The sequence below is a fragment of the Argiope bruennichi genome, chromosome 1, assembly GCF_947563725.1.
Source record: "Argiope bruennichi chromosome 1, qqArgBrue1.1, whole genome shotgun sequence".
In the NCBI taxonomy this organism is placed as follows: domain Eukaryota; kingdom Metazoa; phylum Arthropoda; class Arachnida; order Araneae; family Araneidae; genus Argiope; species Argiope bruennichi.
In genome coordinates this window covers 57,188,636-57,215,293 of record NC_079151.1, presented here as the reverse complement: position 1 = coordinate 57,215,293, position 26,658 = coordinate 57,188,636, and the positions used below count along the sequence as shown (strand labels likewise).

The 26,658-nt window shown below is 26.0% G+C and overlaps 2 protein-coding genes across 2 annotated transcripts; one reads left to right on the top strand and one right to left on the bottom strand.

Moving 5' to 3' along the window:
* Nucleotides 1–1,365: 1,365 nt before the first annotated feature.
* On the top strand, nucleotides 1,366–9,283 carry LOC129969810 (ubiquitin-conjugating enzyme E2 S-like). The gene is made up of 4 exons (XM_056084416.1): nucleotides 1,366–1,579; nucleotides 4,530–4,677; nucleotides 8,516–8,706; nucleotides 8,790–9,283. The coding sequence occupies exons 1-4, from the start codon at nucleotides 1,571–1,573 to the stop codon at nucleotides 9,096–9,098; spliced, it is 657 nt and encodes a 218-aa protein (XP_055940391.1). The 5' UTR covers nucleotides 1,366–1,570; the 3' UTR covers nucleotides 9,099–9,283.
* Nucleotides 9,284–14,654: 5,371 nt separating this feature from the next.
* Nucleotides 14,655–26,220, bottom strand: LOC129981313 (THO complex subunit 4-A-like). The gene is made up of 6 exons (XM_056092102.1): nucleotides 25,906–26,220; nucleotides 22,118–22,258; nucleotides 19,198–19,345; nucleotides 17,258–17,363; nucleotides 16,464–16,538; nucleotides 14,655–14,922 (listed from the first exon to the last, which is right to left on the bottom strand). Exons 1-5 carry the CDS (start codon nucleotides 26,113–26,115, stop codon nucleotides 16,487–16,489), a joined length of 657 nt encoding a protein of 218 aa, XP_055948077.1. The 5' UTR covers nucleotides 26,116–26,220; the 3' UTR covers nucleotides 14,655–14,922; nucleotides 16,464–16,486.
* Between the last annotated feature and the right edge of the window lie 438 nt (nucleotides 26,221–26,658).

Below are 26,658 nucleotides of genomic sequence, written 5' to 3'. Positions count from 1 at the left end.
ATGGCAGGCTCGATTCCGTAAAAATGCTAGATTTACTCCAAAAATAGGTATTTCAGTACTCTTGCTCGTCAGTGTTCTGCAATTAATACACAAGTACCAGTTTAATTTTTTATACTACAACCAAGTAATTCTCATGCATAGAAATTATAAATTTAAACATTAATGGCATAGCCTTCTCAAAGTTCACCTTTTTATACGGGGTGAGGAGGAACTTGATAATAACACCTTTATTAAGTTTTGGTGAAACTCTGAAAAGAAATTCGCTTATGTTATACTTATCAATATAAAATTTTTGAAAACAATGTATTCGTTTAATTAGAGTCTTATTTGGAAGTTACTTGTCAGCTATTGTTGCATCAGGATTTAGTATCGACTACATAAATAAATAAATTACTCTAATTACCAAAATTCTAAAACATTAGATTCTTTTAATAAATAAGATTAATATAAAACTTGACAAATTTACTTGAGTGATTAAATAACGCTCACAATTTTAAAAACAGAATTTCATTGAAACTATATTTACAAAAAGAGTTCAAACCCATTTCCTTAAATTATAGTTTAAATTAAATCTTTTCGAAATTATTGACTTGAGTTGTTTAAATCAAATCGCGCACGCGACAACTATTCAAGAATTACTTGGCCCATTCGTTCTTTCTAAATTCCTCACTATACATTAGGAGGGTGTTTGACACTCTTTATATTTCAATTAAATTTGGACTGTATGCTTGAAGGATCAAGAATCGGGCCCACTACTCTATGATTCCGTCACCTGAAACTCTTCTATTATGCGCAGTCCCAAGGCACAACGTGCAAGCTATTTTAAAGAACTGTTTCGAAGACATTGGTTGACATTTCCTCTTCATTTCTATATAAATGATCTTTTTATGTTTTTCTAAAGAATAATTTAATGGGTTTGACATAAGAATTGATTAAGCACAAAAAGATTCCCCACCTCATTACGCTGACAGGAATTTAAAATCAAATTCATTCAGAGGAGTCGATGAATATTTAAAATAATTCATTCCTACTTAAGCAGAATTCGAAATAATGACAATCTTATATATAATTCGATTTTTTCTATTTATATAAAAATAACTCTGAATGGAAAGGTAAATAAATGTACGGGTCTCCAGTATATGATTTTATAGCACTTTTCTGTAAAATGAAAACATTTTGCACTGACCTATTTTGCTAAATTTTTTATTTAAAAGCGATAAAAAATTATCTAAAATTAAACATAATATTTAACTCCATGCATAAAGAAGCATTTTAAGCTTTCTTTTCATAATATTCTGCAATAAGCTTTTTCTTCTTATTACTTTTCTGTGACGTTATTTAATCGTTTCGTCGCTAACTGTAATCGAGATTTCGAGAGAGCTTATACGTTACGTTTATTTTCAAATTATATATTTTACAACGGTTTTCGACACTTTACTGGTGAAGAAATTATAAATTTTGTAGATTATTTTGTTCCCATATTCTTTTTGAAAACCATTTCTTTTTGTTTAATTTTGACTCTGTATTTTATTTTATTGGACTCTGTATATTTTAAGCTGGAGGGTGGAGGATGTCGACTGTAAGTTATATGTTTTAATTGCAATATTTATTACGTACTTTGATTCTTTTTTCATATATTTTTCAGAAATTTTTTGTAAAGTAAAAATGAAATCGATTTAAATTGCTGGAATATTGCGCTAAAATTTATTAAGGCAAATCTATATTTATTTAGGCCTTACTGCACTGTCAGTAAATAATTAGGTAATGATATTGAAATTTATTATTTAGCGGAATTGAAATTCATGATTTTGGGAAAGGGAAAAAGGTATTGATAGATTTGATATCTGGTTTTTTTAGAGAATTCTAAAAATCATGTCTGATCTAAATTGTAGAAGTGAATGTTGTCTTAACTTAACTTAATGCAGTTTGTTTACATTTTTAACTTAATTTGAATTGTCACTTTCTTTTACAGAAATTTTTTTTACCACGTTTTTTTTAATGCAGATGAGAAAAAGTGTGCATTATAGCACACATGGAGGATTATTTGTAACTAAATGGTTGAATGATTTCCCTAAGTGTATGTTTTTGTAAAAGTTAAATTATCTAGTTATGCTCAGTTATTTGTTTTTATGTAGTTTTAGAGATTTTATATTATCAATAAGGTTTTTAATTAATAACATGAATTAAATGTTGATTGTAAGTAAAAATTGAGTCTAAAAATTTCATAAGAAAGTTATTGGAGCATAAATTCAAAACTTGTATAACTATTATGTTTTATAAATAGATAATTATCAAGTTTTATTTTGTAAGAAAAATGATATTCTGCTTTATTAACACTGTGTAGAAACATTTTTTTCTTGTTTTACCATTTTCAATTGGTTATCAAAGAGCACATGCATCATATTTGTAATTTATGTTAATAACATTTTCTTTCAAAAATTTTATATAGTAGGTTCAGGTTATTTCAAATAAAAATTACATTTAATCTGAAAATAATATTTTTCACTATCCAGTTAAAATAATTTACTTTTCATCTTTTATTATAATTTTTGCTTTAAAATATTACTGACTGATAATACTTAAATTCTACAGTACATTTCACATTGTAAAAATTCATTTTGTAATTCCCAAAATTATAAATCTTAATTTAAATCTAAGGCTTCAAATTTTATTACTAAGATTGGCAGATCCAAAGCATGGAAATTATATATAAGCAAATCTTGAAAACTCGTATACATTTTCTGAAACCATTACTTGCCGACAAAATTCTTGATTATAATTAATTTTTTTATGTGTAAATCTGTTTTAATAGTGTAAAACTAAAATGGTGGTGTAAAATTTGTTTAAATTTTCATAGTGATATAATGAATAGCATGCTTAGAAACATTAATTGACTTTGAAATATAAGATTTTAAAAGAGAATGTAAAGGAACTGTCATTAATAGATCACCACAGAATGATCAAAACAAATTTTCATTTAGTTAATAGTATGTAGAAAAGAACTTTGAATTTTAATTTTTAAGTAGTTGACTCGGCAGTTTATAAAAGAAGCAATTGTTGCAAATTTTGTGTAGTATTATTCAAAAGCTTTTCAGCTGGATCACATTGTAGTGTAACATAACAAGTAAGGATAATTAATATATATTATGATTAAAGGGTCAATAATTTGATAAGCAAGATATATATAAATGGTTTTTACCAGCAATTTATTATATAACTGTTAAGGAAGAAAGTATAATCATTGTTTTCTTTTTTAACATAGGAGTTTATTCTGGTTAAAGGGAAAAAAAATAATTTTAAAAGTATTAAGAATTAAAAAAAAGAGATTATTTTAATTCTGTAGGCAGACAAAAAAGAAAATTATTTTATTCTGGTTAATGATAGAGAGGAGGAATCTTATTCAAGTACTTGGACTCTTGCTTATAATCTCTAAAACCTAGTTAAAATAGGAACCGAATACCCATGATGTGTAGTTTATTAAAAAAAAATTGGTCCTTAAGTCTTCTGTCGCATTAAAATTTGTTTTTTAAACAAATTTTTTAACTTAATTTAGATTTAATAAGTCTTTACTAATTACTTAAAGGTTATTTAAAATTTTGTCTCTCATGAGTACAGCTTATTTGCTAACACATCATTTAATCCTGGTCCCCATGCATTTCTATTTATTTCATTGTTTAAAAAATTCAGTGTTATTATATTTGTTGCAATTAAAAAAAGATAAATTTTTAAATTTTATAATTTATATAATTTAAAAAATTTAATGCATAAATTTATTTTATTGATTTTATTTTAATCTGAATCAAATGACTATCGCAACTAATAGATATATTTTGGAAACAAAATTAAGCATTTTCTTTCAAATTCTCGACAAAAACAACAACAACAACAACTAAGGATTATTGCAATAAAAATCAAATTAAATTTCACTTAGTGCATTATGAAATATTATAATATGTCTAATATTGATAATTATATTTCATTACTAATTGAGGTGACTTGCTTAAGATGTATAAGAAATGCAAGTATATAACAGATATTTGTCAAGTTACTGAAACCAAGATATTTGTTGAAATTTTAAGAAAAGTGATTAACTTATAAATGTATAAAAATACTTAATTGTTAAATTTTATTGTAATATTTTTAGTATAAAACTTTATTAGAAACAGTGCATTTTACCTCTGACAGATCATTGAATCATTTATGCACGGAATGAAACATCCTGTTAAAAATGATTACTTTTAAATCAGCGAGGAAATTAATACGGGTATGATTTAGTAAGGTTGCAAAAAAGATTTGCAATACTTCCTTTGAACTAACCAAAATATATTTGAGCTAAATATCATATTTGATTATTTTTTTTATAAAATTCAAGGGATCAAGAATAAGTTTGGATTAAAAATGCCTGAATTAGTAATACCTTTTATTGCTTCCAAAATATAGTTTTAACATTTTTGTTTAAAGTATATATGTTTTAGCAGTTATTAATTTATAAATAAGTTACTGTTTCATGAAGATATAATTTATCGTAGAGCTCCAACGTCGAAAATCTTTCTCCACAAGTGATTCGGCAAGTTTCTAAGGAGTTGTGGGAATTGGCTGCAAATCCACCTGAAGGAATAAAGGTGTTCATAAATGAAGAAGATATCACAGATATTCAAGCATCCATAGAAGGACCTGGTAATATTAAAAAAAATGTTTTTAGATGCTTTTTCAAATTTTATCTAATTCTTTTTTAAATAAGAATATAATTTTTTTATTTTTATACTTGCTCTTAGATTTGGCTTTGATTGAATCAACACAAGATGAAGAATTCAACTTAATTTCTGTTCTATGCTTTAAAAAAAAGCTAAACTTGTTTTAAATAATCTTTAATTTTTTACTATGGATTTGGGATTATGCTGATTGCTTCTGTTTATATTGATTCAGCTTCAGACTTACACTTAGAAAGGGATGAGGGAACTCCTAAACTGTTTCTTTCTTTGAGTGTTCTATGTCTGTTTGTCTGTAAATACTATTTTATTCCTAATGAATATTACATTTTATAAATATATATTTGTATTAAATGGACTTTACATTTATATATAATATATTTTTTAAATGTTTGAAAGTATCTAAAATTATAATTTTTCCAGTACATTAATATTTTTTTGATTCTATAGCATATGAAAATAAAAATGAGGGAAATTATAGTGAATGCAGCATGATGCAAACTATTTTGCTGCACAATATGAAGAGTTAAAAAAAAAAAAAAAATCTTGTTTTGCAAAACATTTAAGATATTGGGAGCCATTAACTAAAATTGAATTGCATTTTATTCTTAAAATAGTTATTTATTAATCTATCAATTGCGGAATTTTAAATTATAATACATTATATTTTTTTTATTATTTGTACAATGTGCAAAGTATTTTAAATAGAGAAATACATTTTTTTAATGAATTCATGCATGAAATATTTTGTCAAAGTGAAACCTTAAATGAATTAAGAGTTCATTTATGTGAAAATAAAACATTACAAAAATAGATAGGTTAGATAGTCTCAAAGTAGGTTGTCATTTGAAATTGCGCAATGTAAATATTCATGAGAATAAGGAATTCTGTAACAGAATAGTGATTTGCAGTATAATCTTTTAAAACATTTTTTAATTTCTGAATAAGCATTGTTTTCTTTTTCATCTTTGCCTTTTTTATTTAAAAACCAGCTATATTGGGAAAAGTATTTCTCGTGAATACTATGTACTTATATCTTGTTATTTATCTCTTGTCAGTAGTGTTTGATATCTTTTTTAGTTCTATTTTGCTTAAAGAAAAAAAATTTCTTGAAGCAAATCTGTTAAATAAGTTTTTAAACATGCACTTATTAATACCTAATTATCATTAGCAAATAGGACTGAAAATTTGTTGCAAGATATTTCTTTTCCACATTAAAAAGCAGTTTATTTGAATTGGTTGATAATAACTTTAAATGGGTATTAAAGTATTTTTTGTATAATAATTAAGTATAAAGGGCAGTTTAGATGAGAAGAAAGAGGAGGGAGGGATAAATTTTGCAAATCTCGATAGGGATACACAAGACAAAAATCATATTTGGACATAAATGTAAAGCTATTGGTTTTTTAAAAAAATTTATTCCTGTTTTCAAGAGACGTGAAAAGCATTTTTTAATTGCATTTTAATAAATGATTTGAATTTTTCTGAAACTTTGAATTTTTAATAAGTAAAAGTTAATGAATATTACAAAATAATAGATGAATAAGTTTTTAGCATGATTTATAATTATGGTTGCAATTTTACAACCATTGTGGATGAGTAATCATTTCTCCTATAATTCTTTGAATTTCCATGAATTTTTTTTGATCATTAATAAATAAGTAATATTAAAAAGAATGTAAAAATCATAAATCAGCCTATCTTTGGTTACCATTTTTGGTAATAATTTGATTATTAAGTGCTCTATTGTCATTGTCAGTAAACTTAATCTTGTGGAAAGTATAAAAATATAATTACTGAAACCAAAAAATTATCCTCCCCCCCCTTCCCCCGAACATGGCAAAATGTATGATATAAATTTTAAAATTGTAATTTCTCTACTCTAAAAAAATACTATATTATCTTCAATTTCCCTACTGATCAATATATTATCATCATAGGTTTTTATCTAGCATCTTATTTGCTGTACTTTTATAAAAAGCAAAAGTCTGAAAAGAAATTAAAAACCTGTCAGCTATTTTTACATACAAATTCAAATAGCAGATATTGAATTTCTGCCTACTCTAAAAATCAATTTTTAGGCCCAATTCATATTAAACTTTTTGTTTTTATGTGAAAGCTCATGTTCTGAAGTTTTCAACATGGTCTTAATGTCTTTCTATGACAGTCAGAAAGAAGACTTGCACCTTATTTCGAATTTTTGAAATTGAAAATGCAACTGATTCCTTTAAATTTATTGAAAGTGGATTGATTGGAAAGCATTTTTTTAAGTATTTTCAAACATATAAATTTATATCTGTTAATTTTTATAAATGTGTCTTTTTTTAATATAATTATTTATATCTGTTAATTTTTTTATGTGTACACAACAGTATTTTTACTAATGAAACATAAAATTATTAGAAGGGAAGGAAAGTGGATAATTTTATTGATATTTTCAAATTAATAGTGGGATAACCATAAAAAGTAATACAAATAATTTAGATTCAATGCAAAGCTCTGTTTCGGCAACTTTTTGTTAATTTTGCTCCAAGCAATTTTGACTAGTGCATGAACAGCATCCGATTAGCTTTAACAATTAGTGCAAGTATCATTGTATACTTGCCATTGGTATAAAATACTAAATCCCAAGGCTTATGCATTCCATTATCAAAGGATTGAACATTCAATGTGCTCATTAGAAAATGCTCCCCAAAAGAAAAGTTTATGGAAATGCAAATTCTGACATTGGGTGTAAAGGTCTAGTTGTACAATTTAACAAAGGTTTAGTAATTACAGCTTTATTAATAGAATTAAATATGTCTATTGATAAACAACAACTGTTATTGTGTGTACTACTTTTAATCAGGAATGCGTAAATGAATCAAAATGTCACTTACCTACTATAGCTGCTCAAATATATATTGATCTAAATGAGCTAAAAAGTGTAATTCTTCATAAAAGGAGAAGAATCAGAGCGAGAAATATATATGTGAATTTTAAGTAAATTACTACATAACTTACTATTAAAAAATTGGTTTTGTACTTAATCATTTTTGTGGCAAAGTTCATTTAATTTTATAAAATTCCTGTGATATGTTTTTTCAAAATCTTAAGCTTATCAAATTTAAATGCAGACTTTATATATCATTTTCTAGAGAAATTCTCTCCTTTGCATTATAATTTTGAATTGGTTGTTGGTAGTTGTAAAAATATTAAGAAAATTCAGTATTTTTAGTTAAAAAATTATAAAATATATTTTATAAAAGTTTTGAAGCAAAATTTTAAGCATAAAATTACATTAAAAAAATGTTGGTATACTTTAAATACATTTACTTAAAGAATACAATAGAATCTAATGACTTTTTTTCAAAATTTTTAGCATATTAAAAAAATCTGCAATAACTAAAATTTTTGTTTAAACTGAAATTGTTTCATTAAATTATTGTCGTATGTGATTACTTATTTAATGGTATTTCTTTAGATTTATTATGCTGGTACCTTACTGAATTTTTCATTTCAAAATTATGCACATTTAATGTAAGTTAGATGCTAGAAATAAATTATTGTTTCGTATAAAACTGATAACTGCCAATATTTTCAAATATCGGTTTTAGTTTTTTATCGACAATTTCTATGTTTAGATGAATGCAATACATTTTGAAAAGATTGCATATTTCTGAGGTTTGTTTGAAAATATGAAAATTATAACAAATATATTTATAGATAGAAATTTGATGTTTTGATAATTTTTTTTATTTGAAGATGAATTATATGATGGAGTTGAATTCGTAAAAATTAGCTAACTGCCTTTTCTTTTGATGTAGCTGGGACACCTTATGCTGAAGGTCTATTCCGTGTGAGACTGATTTTAGGAAAAGACTTTCCTTCTTCCCCACCCAAAGGATACTTTGTAACCAAAATTTTTCACCCAAATGTTGCAAGGAATGGCGAGATATGTGTGAATACTTTGAAAAAAGATTGGAAGTCTGATCTTGGCCTTAAACACATACTCCTTGTAAGTTTTTTAATCTTTCAGTATTTGCAAGTTATAAATTTGAATTCATTTGTTTAAGTATTTTTATTTTTCCTTCACTTTAGACTATAAAATGTCTCCTTATTGTACCAAACCCCGAATCGGCTTTGAACGAAGAAGCTGGAAAATTGCTGTTAGAGCAGTATGATGATTACTGTGAGCGAGCTCGTATGATAACAGAAATCCATGCGAGGCCCCCCAAATATACCAAAGAAGGATTGGAAGAAGATCCTCAATCATCTATGGGGACAAGTGCATCAAAAGGTGATGGTCCTACTGCGAAAAAGCATGCTGGTGATAAGAATAAGCTTACTGTGGAGAAGAAAAATCTCAAGTTACTAAAAGAAAAGAAAAGAACTTTAAAAAGGTTATGATGAATGCTAACAGCTCTGTTATTTATGGGAGGACTCCATCTAGTACAATGATTCACAAAACTTTTAGTCATTCTGAATGAACTGCCTATCATTTGGGAAGACAAAATTGAAATTTGTATCCATTTGTGAAGGTGTCTTATATTGCATGTATTCTGTACAGTTTCATTAAATTTCAGTTTTATTTAGTTGTCATATACATTCCTGTTGTTACATTTTATTGCACTCTTTGACAAAATTTTATTTAGCTATCTTAACTAGAGATCTCATTTTCCTACACTTGTTAAGTTGTTCATTTTTTTTTATATGAAGTATTCTTTTAGTTCTATGAGCCCTAATTTTTTTTTTTCTTATTTACACTTCTTCTATGTGTTAAATGAAGTATCATGTTCTCAACAATTTTGTTGAAAGCTTGATAAATAAATGTGATTACTGAATTTAACATTATATTGTGCTAATATTTCTTCAGTTTTTAATTTGTTATCAAATCAATTTTCTCTATCTGTTCATGTAAGCTTGCCAATCTCCAGAATTGTTTTGCATGTTCTTTCTCCAGATTTTTATTGAATAAACAATTAAATTTTGCTTTAGTTATTTTAAATATTCAAACTGATGTGATAGTTAAATTAAAATTTTTTATGCATTGTCATATTTATAGGCAGCCATAAAAATTGCCTTATTAGAAAATGTACAGAATGATTTAAAATTCAGTATGCAAAGTGTTAGAAAATTTTGGAAAATCGAAAACATACCAGAACAATGTATGAGCACATTGGAAATGCCATCTTGATCAGTTTATAGGGTAAATGAAAGTGTAAAAATAAACCTATAAGGGATGACAGTTTATGTTTGGATAGCAGGAGCATAAATTCAGTTTCACAACTACTCAAAATACTTATTTACATTTAATCATTTATCATGCCATACACTTTAGTTTTCCAATAAAAAATATCTTGGTGAAATGATCTGAACCAATTCTACCAGCATCAACCAAAAGAACCAAATTAGAATTGCAGATGGCATTGAGTTAAGAATTCATCACAGCAATAACATGGGGATTGACAAACCCTTTCAATAATATTCGGTATTTGCACATGATGTTCATTCTTGTAATATAGTTGACACACTTACTATCTCAAAATTTATTACTAGTTTTATGTATGTAGTCAGAAATTTAAATCATCAGTGCTGGCAAATAATATCCTTCAGTTAACTTGGTTGGCATTTCTAGAGATAATCTGGCTTGTTTTTGTTCCTTACTTTCTCTAACAGTGCATATGTGAAATTTTGAATTACCTTTCTTTCAGATTATGGATACAAAAAATATAACAATTTAATGTTGAATTATATTCTTTACTTTTTCAAGGCTTTCTCTTAATAATTAAATGTTTTTAATAATTAAATGTTAAATTTTCAGTTAAAAATATTTTATTTTTTAATTCGAAAGTGTTTTATTTGGCTGAGATTTGATGGTTGGGATATATATATATATATTATTAACAAATTTTGTTTTCAATTTTAACCTTACTTTATTGTTCTTGAAAAGTTAAGATAGAACTGTTAATGTTTAATTTGCAAATAAACGAATTTGAAAAAAATTATGCATTAAACAATCATTAAATTTTGTCTAATTTTAACACCACGCATAATTTACATTTAAATCATTGTACTTTTCTTTTATACTCTTTTTATTGTAGATGGGAAAAAAATTAAGCATTCTGCTTTAGCTGTAATATATTGAGACCAGTGACTTTCCATACTTTCAATTAAGTTGTCAAATGCTGAAATAGGAAGAAAAGGTCATTTGTGGAGCAATGCATGTTGAAGTTCATTTAATAATTTCATGGTATGTTTGCTGTCATCTGTAGTTCCAAAATTGTTGTATCGAATTAAGATCTGGAGATTGAGCTGGCAAGATTATTTGTATTAAATCTTCATCTTTAACAAATCTAAAATTTCAAGATTAAACATTACCATCCATTAAAATAAATTGAATAAAATACATTCTAAAATATATTAAAAAAATATAGGGATATTTCAAATGCATTTACCTAAAGAATTTTATGGAAATTTGTACAGTACACAACTGTGTACGATCTAAACACACGGATCAAATATTTCTATAGCAGTGAAAATGATCCATGGAGTTAGCATGACCAATCAATATTTCAGTCCAAGCCACAATTATACTTTCTCTATAACTTTGTCTTTCAACAATATTATCTTGTTCTTCCCATATATACATAATTGAATCTTTTATTTGTTAAGAGCACAGATGTCTATTCTGCCTGATTCAAGTGATATGATTTTTTTTATCAAACTAAAACAAGCAATTTGATGTCGCAATCAAAAGATATACCTACTATTGATATTCGTATAAAATCCTTGATTGTGAAGATGTCCTCTCTTCAGAAACTAATACTCTCATTCAACTGAAAAGTGATCTTGAATATATTTAAGACATTTCTTCCAAAAATATACAGCATTTCCTCTTATGTAAACAAGCAAATGGAATTTGTGAAAGGAGAATTTGGGTTGTTTTGAAGCAGTTCAGTTATCAACCAAATTCTTATTATCTTTATATGAATGGATTTCCTCTGCAGGGGTGGGAAGCAATTGGAAATTGTATGCAATAGTTTAGACAACAATCTGAATTAAATACATAATTTTCTCAATTGGCTTTGTAAATTTATTTTGTTATATTCAGATACAACATAGGCTTAGTAAAAGTAACAAAAATTGAATTTTGTATAATGAATTGTACGAAGTACCGAGATGGGAAAATGAGCACGATTAATTGAATAATGAAATGAATAAATTTATCTAAAAAGTACTCGAGATATTAAATGCATTGCAGAATTATTACACAGAAGAAAATTTAATTTATCTCAAGAAGGTTTAATTTTTTGAAAATACTGAAATGTCACATCTATATATTCTATTTGCTTTTTCATGCATGTAAATTTCAGACTCGCAATATTTTATGAGAGGAGGAACTCAGGTTTTTTTTTCAGTTAATCATTTCTTCTCAATATGGAATTAAAAGGTATAAAACCTCATTTCCATATTTATAGCTTAAGAGTTCTTAACCATTTATTATTAGAATAGCATTTTTTAGTGTTAAATAAGTGCTAGTTGAAAATTAGATAACTATCCATTCTAGTACATTTGATAAATATATTTTAAGCATCCATGATGAATGAAATTTGTAACAAAAACATTTGTATAAAATGAATTTCCAATTATTTTGAGGATGTTCTATTCTATTTGGAATATGCAACATTAATCTATAAAAAAGATTCCATACATAATATAAAATCAAAGGGCTGTTAATATCAAATTTTTAAAATTGACTTTATATATCATGAAACAATGTACAAAAAAAACCCTTTGAAACGTAGAAAAAATGATAAATAATTCCATCTGGTTGAAATTTATTAACCTCATTGCCCAAGGATAACAAGCTGCCATTATGTATTAAGAATATACAGATTCAATACCATTTAACTTTTCAGTAACAAGCACGTATCCGTGGACAAACAGATTTTTATACTTGGATGAGGAATAAACAGTTCTTTCCGACATAAAACCAATCTAGACTTTTTTTTAATAATGTAGACTTGAATATCCTTGAAAATGCTGTTAGTCTTTCACATTTCCTTTCAGCTTGTATTTATTTCAATGCTATCATTTTACATGCACTTTCAATTAGTCAATTAATGAGAAAAGCTGGTGCATAGCGAATTTGTATTCTGTACCAAGAGAATAAGAGACAATACTGTCAATCATTATAAATGTTTATTATACAGGTAAGCGTAGTTAAATTGAACTTTGAGGAAATTTTTTAAATCTTAAATTGTTTAATAAAATTCAGATCTTTTATAATGCATCACTTTAATCTTGCCCTTGGAAATTATCACTATACCTCGTATCTTGATAATTTTAAGGTAACTGTATAAGCTAGTTTGTCTCTTTCCACAGATCCTGATCTCATTTGGATACCATAATTATGACAATTACTTCAGCCCGAATTTCATTATTCAATTAATCATAAGCCCGAGTTTAGGATTGATAAAATAAACAATGGATATATTTGTCAGGATTTCTGCGACATATTCATTTATATAAGTAAATTAGCTTGCAAAAAAAAATTGGAACTTACTTCAGAAATATTTATATTCGACTAGTAATGTCTTGGCAATACGTACAATGCCATCGGCTAATTATCCTAGACATTTGAGGCATACCTCTACTTGTATTTATTAGAGACAATAATGTAGCTCTCAGCACATACATGTTTATTGCAAATGTTTAAAATATCTTAATAGATGTATAAGACATCAACAATGTCAATTAAAAAATTTGATTTGTAATTTTCACCTGGAGCATTAACTTAACATGGGGCCAATAAAGTAAATTTATAGATAAGAGTTCATAACATTGCTTTGGGATGCATGTGCTTGCCTACTTGAGGAAAGAGCTCAGCAAATATCCAAAATAATATTCATCTATTTCTGGCAGCTACTTATTTTGCTCACATCTCAAAAATTGTAATACAGTACACTCCCGATTATCCGTGGAATTGCCTGGCGCGGCCGTCGCGGATAATCCGAAAAAAGCTAAAAACGGGTATAGCAAAAGAGGAAACAGTCATTCCAACTTTAAAAAATCGTTTTATGTACAATAAAACGTAAAATAAACAGCAGGAAATGTTTAACTAACGCTTAATATTTTAGTATATCACTCAAAACTAACCTAAAATGCATTTTGTTAATGAAAACAGAAAAGTGTTTTGTACTTACAAGAGGTGTCTAGGATACACAGAAAAATTAATACATATATACTGTTTTAATACTGTAATGTATTATGTAATTGCAAAAGCATAACTGTAAAACTGCACCTTTTTAAAGAAATCAGTCAAAAAAAAAAAAAAAAAAAAAACCTTTGTGTGGCATGCGCGGATAATCGGGAGTCAACAGTAATCTGATTTTAGGTAGTCAGCAATGGTTTCTGAAATATTTGATATAGAATTTTGATGTACTTATTTCTTTAAATATCCACAACTTCGAGATATTAATTTTTGAGAATGATATTATTTGTTTAAATTGGCTCAAAATTTTGAACAGCTAATTAAGCATAATTATCAGTACTCTTTACATACTTACTATTGGAAATTTATTTAAGATGAAGGCTGATTTTACTTTTTCTTTTCTAAATCATTTAATATTATCCTGGATTCCACAGCAAATATTTATTTTGACTGATGGAATTTAATTATACTTTGTAAATCACAATTCAAACCCCTAGTTTGTAAAATGCCTTCAGTTCATTGATAATCAAATCCCAGAAGTTAAGTAGCAAATTTATTTCTTTATGATCTAAATACTTTTTTAAAACAGATTCATCAAAAATCAGTTAAAATTTCCATGAGATGTGGTTTACAACATATTAAAATAAATCAGGTATTAATTTTATTGCCTTCCCTAAACATTTCAGAATAATTCATCATTCTGATATATAATATTTACAAATAAATGAAAAGAGACAAAGCAACAATAATGAACACAGAGAGAGATGGAAATTTATTTAAAATAAGATGCCGTTTACAAGTTTAATGATGAATAATGTGAAGATCTTAAAAAGTTCTTCTTTCATGGTTGTTTATCAACATGAAGTAAATCACACATTGTAGTTCTATGCACTTTTTAATGTAGCGCATTTAAAATATATGAAACATAACACTTGACTGAAAACGCCAGTTGATACAGCAAGAGAAAGTAGTCAATACCAAAAACAAAGCATAAGCATCTGGCATCACAAATCTTTCCTAAAAAAAAAAAGAAAAAAAAAATTAATTTAAAAACTTGGACAATAAGCACTTTTTAAAATTAATTAATATAAAATCTTTCTCAGATATATAAAAAGAAATAAAAAATAAGGGAAAAAAAGATATATATAAAAAAAGCTTAGAATGTTAAGATTAATAACTATAATTTCAATAAAAATAATATATGTATGGATATTTGTTAGCATTCTATAGCTCAAACTGCTAGATCTAGAATAACAAAATTTGTCATAAACATACTTTAAAGGGTGGGATTATGCCAAGAAATATTGCATTTTTTGAAATTAATGTAATAAGTAATATGTTAAGTATTTTACCTCAATTACCATCTGGAAATATTATAGTACCAAGAGATGACTCTTACATCATTTCTCACTACATATTATAGTAATATATTTTCTTTATACCAAATTAGTTGCCATGTGATATTCCTCTAATTTAAAAATATTCGTTAAATATATTAAATGTACAAGAATATTTTTCATTGATGCAACAAAATTCAAATGGTTTTCTTTGCTACTACAAATGATTTTCTTCTACCGTTGAAAGTAATGCAGCCCCTCCTCCCATTCTGAGTAATTTTCTTTTTAAAGTACGGTTTTAGTAGTTTTTTCAGATTTATGTTAATTACTGATATGGTTTGATAACAAAAGTAGACAATAGTGACATTTTTTTTTGTATGTTTAAATATTATCTTTTTTTTTTGCAATAAAAAAATCTCTTTAAAATTGAAATTTCGCTTTCCTAATATAATACATTAAATTTGGTTTTCATTAGAAGAATGAAGAAAAATAATGAAACATAGTAGGCATTACAAAATGGATGAGAAGGAAATGTCTGATTATACAATTTTAAATATATATCATAAATATATTGAATAAGTAATAGAGCTTTAAATATTTCCTGTTCCATACGAAAGCATAAATTTTAAATGAGATGTATATAACATATATAGCAGCTGCATAATACATTGAGCAGGGGGAAGGTTTCTCAAATAACATCAATTACAAGTTTATCAAAATTTGAAATTTAAAAATACTTCACACTAAGAAATAATTTAGGCAAAATAATTATGCACTTATTAAAGATTTTACTGAAATTTTTTGAATAAAATTTCATATTTAACAGCTGCCTGGTTCTAATATTATAGAAGCATGCAGCTATTAAATATGGGAGAATGAAAATATAAGATAAAGAATAAATCAATTTTCATATATAAATTTCCATATGTTTTTCCAGTTTAGATAAGACTATAAAATAGACATTCGAAGAAAGCAAATAAGATTATAAATGTCAAATGTTATTACATTTCTTGCAAATCTCAAAGTTAAACTGCATATATTGATTAACTGCATGACAGTTCAAGTGATATATATATCTTTAATAAAAGTAATTTATCCAATACATTAAGAACTTCTTTCAAACAAAGTTAAGTCTTCTTTTCAAATAAATTTTAAATATAAAAACTATACATTTAAATTTTATTGATATAATATGCATGATTCAATTCAAACATGACTTACTTCCGGTGACATTTGGCATATCTTTAATTTCTGTTGAATCTACCACGACCACGTCCTCGCATTCCACCACGCCCCCTAGAGATATTACAGTATTTATATTAAATTTTTTAAATTCTATTTAATAAATATATAGCAAATTAGTTTAAAAAACCTATTAGCTAATTCACAGAAATAAAGAAATCCACATACTGAAATATGAGGTCTAGAACTGAATCGCTAAAATGAATAAATTTAAAATTATAATTTAAATATTACTGAAACGTGGTCTTATATTCTTTCCTAAGTGAAAAGAAATAATAATAATAATTATTATTTGTACTTAGAGCTACAGAAATTTATTGAAAAAATAAATGTATTTCATTTATATCTGATGTAATAACAATGAATAATTTAGTCGGAAATTCGATGCAAATTATTTTGAAGTAAAGATAGCATGCAAACAATGCAATACATTTTAGAACTACTGTGCTCACAAATGCAATTATAATTCCAAAAATGAGATGAATGAAAACTTGAAATTTGAATGCATAATTTCCTCTTTAAATACAAGAAAATTAATCAAAGGAGCCAACCATGGGAAATATTTTTGACTATTTATTTTCATAAAATAAAGAATCAATAATGTAATTTTCATTACATATTTAATCTAAAAATAAATTTTGTAATAGTTAAAATTTTTTACCCGTCCATTTCATAGCTTATACATGGAACTTTAAACCTTCAAGTAGTTGTGTTACTCCTTCACACAAATAAGCATGTATTTAAAAAAAACATTGATACAGAATTTTAATTACCTTCCAGTAAAGCGATTACCAGAGCCTCCCTGTCTACCAAAACTTTCGGAGAAATTGTTTTGTCTCGGCATGAAGGAACTTGTAATCTGAATTTTCATGGGTCGACCTACAAAATGTTGTATTTAGAAAAATATTTCCAAATATAATAAAGCATTATTGTTGTAAAAAAGGAAACTCAATTATCAGAAAAGAGGATACAAATGCTCAATTTTATATTACCAGCAATTAAAATTTCACACAGAAACTCATGAAAATCAAAATATTTTAATCCTTTACACTTGGAAAAGTAATTCAATGCATAGTTATTTACCTAATACAAGGATTTGTTTATTGCTCTGAAAAAATAAATATATATAATTATCTTAAACTGAATTTCTTTGAAAAATTAATCTTTTTACTATTCTACAAGCATTTTTAATAATCAAATTTGATTGTTAAAGAAATGATTGTTGTTGTTTACAAATAAAACATCAAAATGATTCAGTCTTAAATGGTAAATGAGAGGTGTTATCCGAGCACAAAAGGAAAGAGCACCATCAGAATTTCAAATGGCAGGAAGTAATTCAGTCAAAGCATAAACTGCTATTTTATGCATTTTATGTACAAAAAGTAATTACAAACCCTAAATTAGAAAGTAATGATTTTTATTGCTTTCTGTAATTTCAAAAAAATCAAAGAAAAATCTCACTAAATTTCTTATACAATTTTCCCAAAGAGAATATGATGTATTTTCCTTTATATTAAATAGTTCCGCTATTTGAAAATATTGAATAAATGTAGCTTTTAACACAGAAATTGATACCTTAAATAATAACTAGAATCTTATAATTTAATTACTAATGTAGTTTAAATTTATGAAACTTGTGAAAAATAATTTCAACAGATATAAACAGAAGACACAAGTTAGCACGAGAACAGCATTCTTTATAATGATTATTAAATATTACATTCGGCAATACTAAATAAGAGGTTAACTGTATTCATATATAATATGACTAACAAAAATCTAGGAAGTATTTTAAGACAAAGGAAAATAGAAAGGCAGTTGATCAGCTGAGTATTTCACCATTATAAATTATTATAGAGTTCATGCTTACTATATTAACTAATTTCAGAGTTAATGTTTTACAGTGAAAACAAATAACGCAAAACTAGATTTTATTGATTCTTCATATAATGTACGAAAAGGCAAAATTATTTATAACAATATGATTAATGTTAATTTTAATAGAGACAATTGCCAATTAGAATTGAAAATTTTCTAAATTTGTTTTAAAAAAATACACAAAAATTAAATCTGGAAACAAGTCAAGACATACAACGCTATGAACATTAACACTTTAAAAAATGAAATATGTGCAATTTAACGTTCTAAAAAATAAGATCCAAATATTTATATTAACCAATGACGCTGAAATAATTCTTGGAAAATCAGACTTTTTTTTAATATGACAGAAGCATAAAATAAAGCAATAAGATTAAATTATAGATAGAAGTGGATCTGAATTCAGGCAAAAGCCGAGAAGGGGAGGATAGTTAAAATCAATTAAGCAAATACTCCAATAACTTTCTAGTAAAAATATTAATAGATAATAAAAAATTACATAAATTTCCTCCAATACATAAATTTCCTAAAAAGGTGTTATTAATTTTAAACTGAATTAAAAAAATTGCAATAAAATCTATATTTATTAAGAACATTAAATTGCATCATTTAATGCTCTAAAAATATTTTATACTTATACCACTGTTCACCAACTTAGGAAATAATTGATTCCTCTTACCTTTCTTACCATAAGTGTAAGGGAATTTATTGCTCCATCAAACGTAAGAGAATGAAATGAAATCCAAAATCTCAGAATTTTACAGAGGGTTTTTGTAACATCAAATATAAAAAAATTGACACAAAAATACCACCTCCTTCTGTCAGTAAGTCTCACCATCAAGTGGTACTCCATTATATTTCTTCAGAGCACGAATTGCATCTGCTCGATTTTCAAAAACAACATCAGCTGTGCCAAGAGAGCGACCTGATTGGTCATAATGCACAACCGCTTTTCGAACTTTTCCAAAATCACCAAATAATTCCTATAAAGAGAAGATATGAATACCTAATAAGTATCAAGACAAAAATTTCACAAAATGTTTGTAAAAAAAGATTTACAATACACAAAATTTGTTTAAAAACTGAACTACATAGAATCATTTAAATTTGAAATTAATTTATAAATTGTTTGAATATACAATATCTGGACTCTTGAAATATTCTAAATACCTTGGAGTCATAACAAAATTATTACAAATCGCTCTTTTTTTAAGGAGGATATTAAATTTTCTCCCTCTTTGATTTTAAAGAAAAAAAATCAGCTTATCTTTTAAAAAATAATACCAAAAACCTTTTTTTCCTGCCCTAAATCTTTTCTCATGTGAATGAGGCTTTTGATTTTAATATTCCTTTGAAACAAAAGGTAAAATAATTTTTGCCTATTGTTTCAAAGGAAAATATTTTTTAGTGCTTTATGCATTAAAAACTAAATACTGTAATTTAATAAATCATTCAGATTCATTTTGATGTACTTCTGAATTAAATTAAAAAGGTATGGAAAATTACAATTTATTTTTACACAAGCACAGTGTGTTATTTACATTCTAATCAGAATGTTAAATTTTATGAAATTTCTTAACATTTGGAACTAACTGTGAAGATTTTGGAGTTGTATCTCTTTCTGCTAGTTTTTTTTTTTTGCTATATTTAATTTGGTGAAAACTGTAAATCCTTTACACCATTTCCTCTTATTTTACTGATTTGTATATCATGGAGTTCATTTGAACAATTCTGAAATTTAAGCCAATATTCTCATTTTAATAAAAAAGTCAAAGATATGCTTATTTGAAAATTTTCGCATTCAATGGCATTGACCCCAGCAGTTGTCCTATTAATAATAAAGCCATGCGTAAATAAAAATTATTATACTAGCATATAACAAATAATTATTTTATATTTATGCATCAGGATTGCCACTCGCATCCGAGGGAGAAAAAAATCCCTGTGTTTTCTCAGTATGTATACGAAATGTAAGAGAAAACACGATAATAACACTCATGTGCTACTTATAATAATATTCCCCCTGTTTTTATCACTAGAAAAAGCAAAAAGGAAGTAAGCAATAATTCAACATTTCTAAAAATAATATTACATTAAGTGAATGTTTACATTTATATACAAGGAAAAAAAATAAGACAAATTCATCTGTTAAAGGAGAATAAAATACTGATCATTTACTTTATGCTCACTAACTTAAAGTCATATAAGATTAAGGACTCGAGGGAGGGGGGCATAAAAAAATTCTTGCTATCATGATAGCAACAACAATAATACAAAAAAAAAAAGGTTTATTTATTTCACAATTAACATATTTAATCATTTGCATTATGTTCCTGAAACTTCCACAGATTTTTCCATCACCAGTTTTTTTTGTTTTGCTTTACAAAATTTTAATTTTCTGAGTTGTTTCATGTTCATTAGATTTTATTTTTTCTCTTAAATTCCCCCCCCCCCTGCTTTTCCAAAGCACAATACCTCACATCCATTAGTTTTGCATTATGTAGCAAATCACTCGAGATTAGAGCATTTAAAACTTCTCCATAAAAGTTTATAGAATCATACATAGTTCAAAGACTGATAAAATTTTTTTCTTTCAGAGCTTCAACAAGTATATCCTTGGCAATACTATATCCACTTTCCATTGCTATGTAATAAAACAAGAATTAATTTTATGACTTAAAAAAATAAAGAAAATTCTGTGGACCTCAAAACTCAAGAACAGAAATAATCTAAATGAAGTTATTCTTTGTATTCATTTTTTTAGTTTTTTTTAGGAAAATTTCAAATTAGACCTTTGAACATTCTGAATATGCAGTGGAAATTTGTGTTTTAGAATAAAGAAATAAATCATTCATTTTTCATGTCGTATCTTATTGCTTATTAATAAACATGGATTTAAACAAGTTACAGCTTTTAAAATAACATGTATTAAAATATTTTTTGTAGTATTTTTCATAATATAAAAGTTTCAGTAATTCAACAATTACTGAAGTAACTGCAGTCACTATTCTAATAATGGTAATTTTTCTCTATGCCGAAAGTGGACATACATAAGAAAAAGGATGAGATTCATTTTTTTTTACATGGAGGGAGGAAAAAAAAAAAAAAAAAAAAAAAAAAACCTAAGAAATTTCAAGTTTCTGGTATTTTCTCACTTTTTAGGAAAATTTCAAAAAGACGATTTAAAAGAAAAAGATTTTTGTTTTTAAATTCTCTATATTTTCCCAGTCTGCGGTAACCCTGATGAATCTTATCCAAAAGGTAAAAAGTTTTTCTTTCCTTTTTTAAAAATGTGACAAGATTAATGGTTTGTTAAATGGAATAATTTTTTGTAATATTTTAATTATCAAAGCATTTCAAATCTGCCATTAAATATAACTAATAAATGTTTAGGATCAACAATATGACTGAATAAGAAAATGGCAATTTTAAATCATTATTAAAAGGTATAATATTTATATGAAAAGTCTAACCTATTTTCACAAAATTAATAAGCATTTCTTTTATTACAATATCAGAAAAATGTCTTCCACTAACTAAATCAGTTCCACGAAGGTAAATAATTTTATCTTAATTGAAATCAAATCCTAATAGCATATAGTATTTAACAGAAAATAACAGTTACAGTACTTCAATTAACTTGTATGAGAACTATAAAAATATTAAAAATTTCTTGATAACTAACATTGGTTCCTAACCCCCCCCCAATAAAAAAAATTCTATTACATAAAGCCAATATAAGAAATTTCACAAACCTTAATATCAGAATCAGACACTCCATAATCCAAATTTGAAATCAGCAGTTTAGCAGGACCCATGGAAACATTACTGTTTAATCCTCGTCTGATTCTGCTTGTAGTCAAGAAGAGAGGCCTATTCCTTGCCTTAAAAGTGCCCTACAAACAAAAAGCATTATATTAATTTTTTTTTCTTCTTAAAAATGGATAGTTGAAGTCTAAATTCCTGATGATATATTTCATATACACAGCTTTTAGTTTTCCACATAAGGAGTTAAGAAAATACATGTCTCACTGGCTCTTCCAGGGACTTGAATTCAGTAAATTCTTTTTTTCTTTTACTCATTATTTCACATTTACACAGGAAATATAAAATTGCTCAGCTTATTTTCTTAAAAAGTCTCTCCTCCAATTATAAATAATTCCATGAAGTAACATTATGCAAACTCTGAATATATTCAGTAACCATGTTTATTATATACAACAGCACACTTTGGAAAAAAATGGTAAATTTCCAAATATTCAAAAATATGTAGTGCATATAATTCAAAAAAAAAAAAATTAACCACTCAATTTTGCATAAAATATGGAAATGAAAAAAGCAAGAATATTTTTATTTTTAATAAATCACTCAAAAGAAATTTTGACGAAGCACTTTTTAAAAATATGATTATGCTTTAAGAGAATTATTCCCTTCTTAAAAACTTATTTTGCTAAGCTGTGAAATAAGCATATCTTAATTTCATTATACAGGCGTTCATATAAAATAATCTACATAAATAACATAATTAAAAGTAATTGATTTACAAAATTTTGTGCTGCCATTTGCAGGCGATCATATCTTAAATGTCCAACACAATATTTTTACCCCATGCTTATACACCTCCAAACTGAGAGATATGGTTGAGTTGCTCATATCTGACAAGTCTGTAATTTTTCAAAAAAAAAAAAAAAAAAAAAAAAAAAAAAAAAAATTCCTTATCATTTCTTGCTTCTGAAGTTTAGTTACTACTTTCTAAAAATTAAATAAAAATCCTACTTAAAAAATTACAGAAAAATATGATTTTATATTTTATGAAGATATGAAAGATCTTGAACAATTACTGATTTTCATAAACAGAAACAAATTAATAATGTTAAAAAAACTGGTAGTAAGAAGTAAAATGAAAATAAAAAAGTTTAAAATATTTTTTTAATAAAGTATTTTTAAGCCAGAGTGAAGAAATATATTACACTGCTTCAAAATTTTACAAAATTCAAATGAAGAATCTTATTCAATGAACTGTTAAAAAAATTTCAAATTCCAAATAATATGACTCAGTAATTCTAAGAAGCAATGACAGTGTTTTGAATTTTATTAGAATAAAAATCATTGTTAAAAATAGGGTCCAAAATTAATTTTCCAAAAAATTATATCTAATTTTTTTAAAATACATTTATTCAAACAAAATTGGTTTAATTAAAAAACTATTTAAAAAAACTTTTAAAAAAGGTAGTAAAAATAAATTTTGTGCAATATGCTTAGACATTATGGTAAAAACATAAAAATTATTATTTTTTAATTAATCTTCTACTTAAAATATTTAAAAAATCTATTCTTAGTAGGTCTTGAATACCCTAAAATCAAACTTTCAAATTTCATTCTCTTAGGTTCAATGGTTTATGTTGCTCTATCAATTAGGTCAAATCTTTATGCCTACAGAAGGATTTCATTGAGGGGGGAGGGATCCACAAGAGTTATAAAAAGGGGGAGAGGAGTAAAAAATAGTTATAAAATGATAGAACCTGAACTCTGAAAAATAAAATTAAAAGATTTCCTCACAAATTTTATATAACAGATCTAGTGATTCTTTTCTTAGTTGACTAAAATTTGTTAAGATTGGTCCCGCAATTTTTAAATGGACAGGAACATTAAAAAGCACTGCAAATGAAAAGATCATATAAAATTTATGACTTCAAGTTAAAATCTCATGATTCTGAATTTCATGAGACTAACTAAAGTAATTACATATCACAATTAAATACAATTCAATATAGTATAGTAAAATCTTCTTAATAGTTCATTCACGGACTTCACATGCTCCGAAATGACATGTTAATGAGAATAATTGTGTAACATACTATAAAGAAGTATCGCTGTGAATATTTTAAAGCAGCTTTTCCCATGTTCAATATATCTTTAGATGCACTTAATTCATCCTAATGTATTCCTCTGACTGGGCCAATCTATACATTATTTTTAGATAATTACATTAAAGTTTAAACAGATAGTTTCCAGGCATAACTAAAATTCTTCAACATATACAACATTAAAAAAAATAATTTGTTTGAACTTTTTCGAGCCGAAACAAATATGGTACAGCATGCAATTCGTATGCTTCTTCAGGATAATTATTATTAAACAGCAAAGCACATTGTTGAAGTAAGAAGGAGTGGTAAAAAAGGCTCATTAAGCATTATCTTAATACGATTACCTAGCCTTTTTTACTTAGTTTTCTTGCCAGAGACATCCGATAAGCAAATATCAATTATCATGCTTTTGAATTATTGTATTTAACATGTAGAAAAATACAAAAAAACTTACTTTGCCCTTTTTGAGAAAATTTAGCACTTAAAAAGAGATATCTAAATTTAGGCATTTTTCCTGACATTAAACAACTTGCTATTCAAGTTTATTACTGCTAATATTTCAAGTTATTTAAATTTGAAATTATTAAAAAAAGTAATAAACATTATAAAAATGTTGAATAATCCATAAATAATTTCAATGCAAATTGTATTTCTGAGTTCTTTGAACCTAAAAATCCTTAAAATTTTTAAGATCTTGCACTTAATATCTTTAAATGAGAATTTTAAAAATTCATTTATTTTATTATTATTAACAGACCTGTAAAATCTTATGTGCATTCTCAAATCAATAGAAGGAACACACATCATAGTGAACTTCATTCATTAATTGCAAAAAGCTTCCATATTTTATTTGCTATTTCTTTCTCTGACAATTGTACAAAACAAAATCTACTAACATACTAAGTACCTTATTGATAATTATTTATACCAACAAGGATATTAGAAAAATGATTTTATTAAAAAAAATTTAAACATTTTTTTTTTATTAATTGTGAACCATACTAAAATGATTGTGTATTTTAAACACCACCATAATGATTGTTTTTATTTACTGCAAAAATAAGAAACCTCCTATATATAATAAAACTATACATTCTATAGGAAACAAATCTTAAATTTAAAGATTAATTTGTAACTTAAAAAATACCCTCAAATAGAGAAGTGAGGTAAAAAAGAAAATTTTCACAAAATAAATATTACAGAAAAATGTGTCAAAACTTAGAAAAGTTGCAATTAGTTGATATGAAAAAGATTTTCTTCCACTACAATATTATTGGCCAAGATTATGCAAAAATAGTATATTAAAAATTAAAAACTTTTCAGTTATTAAATATTGAACTAATTTTCTTAGTGATATGAAATATAAAAGACTAGACGTGAGATTCAACACAAAGACAAAAGCATTTACATTCAACAATTATTCAATAGCAAATAGATATAAAATTTGCAAGAAAAACAATTATACAACAATATTAAGGACTACAAAAATAAAATATTAACACCTCATTCCTATTGTTTCAACCATACAGAAATTTCACTTACTTAAGGCTAAAAACTACATTTGCTTAAGTGGAAATTTTTACAATTAGATATAATATAGGATATTTTTAGGCTTTCAGAATCATTATAATAGTTTACCAGAATGAAAATTTTGTTTAACAATGAATTTTACATACCCTTGGTGAAACAAGTCCGAACTTAGATTTATCACCGGCTTGTCTAGTGTTAAAACCAGCCCTTGAAACTCTAAACCCTTGGGCATTACCTCGACCACGGCGTCCTCTCAATACACGACCACCTCTGTTTCTATAGTTATTGAATTTTCCACGATTTTGTTTAATAATATCATCTAGAGATCGATCTATATCCATATCCATTTCAGCCATTTTGAAGAAAATTATATAGATAAATGGCAAAAATTCGCAATTTTCCCACGCTAAAAATTTCTAATTTCCAACTTCACCACCACTGCGTTGCGCCATATAAGTGTTGCCATTCAATTCAAACCTAAAAAAAATTTCAAATTAAATAAATTTAATAAACATATAAAAAATTCCAAAAATGTGAAAAGACTGACAAATATTAATTGATTAATTAATTTGATTCTGTTCTATGAAAAAAACCCAATTTGTTTGCTTTGTTTATTTTTGGGTTTTTGTTGAGCTTCTGTGTCAATAATTCATCGATCTGTTTTAAAAGTTCTGTTACAATTTATAATTTTCATTTTTATTCGCATAGATTGAGATTACTTTGAATACATTAATTTTGACGCTTTATTTTTATTGGTTGATTTATTTACATTATAACTTTTCTTAAAGAATAGGTGTTATAATTGCTGCGTTCTCTTTTAGCGAAAAGCTGGAAAATAGAATTTTTTTTAACACTTTGATTACGATGCGAATATCGCCTTCATTTTTATTCTTTATTAC

Bases quoted from the DNA above. Each gene is read 5' to 3' on its own strand.
- LOC129969810 (XM_056084416.1), top strand. The intron at 4,678-8,515 runs GTAATATTAAAA...CTTTTGATGTAG, and splicing joins AGCATCCATAGAAGGACCTG to CTGGGACACCTTATGCTGAA. The intron at 8,707-8,789 runs GTAAGTTTTTTA...CCTTCACTTTAG, and splicing joins GCCTTAAACACATACTCCTT to ACTATAAAATGTCTCCTTAT.
- LOC129981313 (XM_056092102.1), bottom strand. From the start codon at position 26,115: ATGGCTGAAATGGATATGGATATAGATCGATCTCTAGATGATATTATT. The intron at 22,259-25,905 runs GTATGTAAAATT...TTTTGTTTGTAG, and splicing joins TCGGACTTGTTTCACCAAGG to GGCACTTTTAAGGCAAGGAA. The intron at 17,364-19,197 runs GTGAGACTTACT...AACATTTTGTAG, and splicing joins TAATGGAGTACCACTTGATG to GTCGACCCATGAAAATTCAG.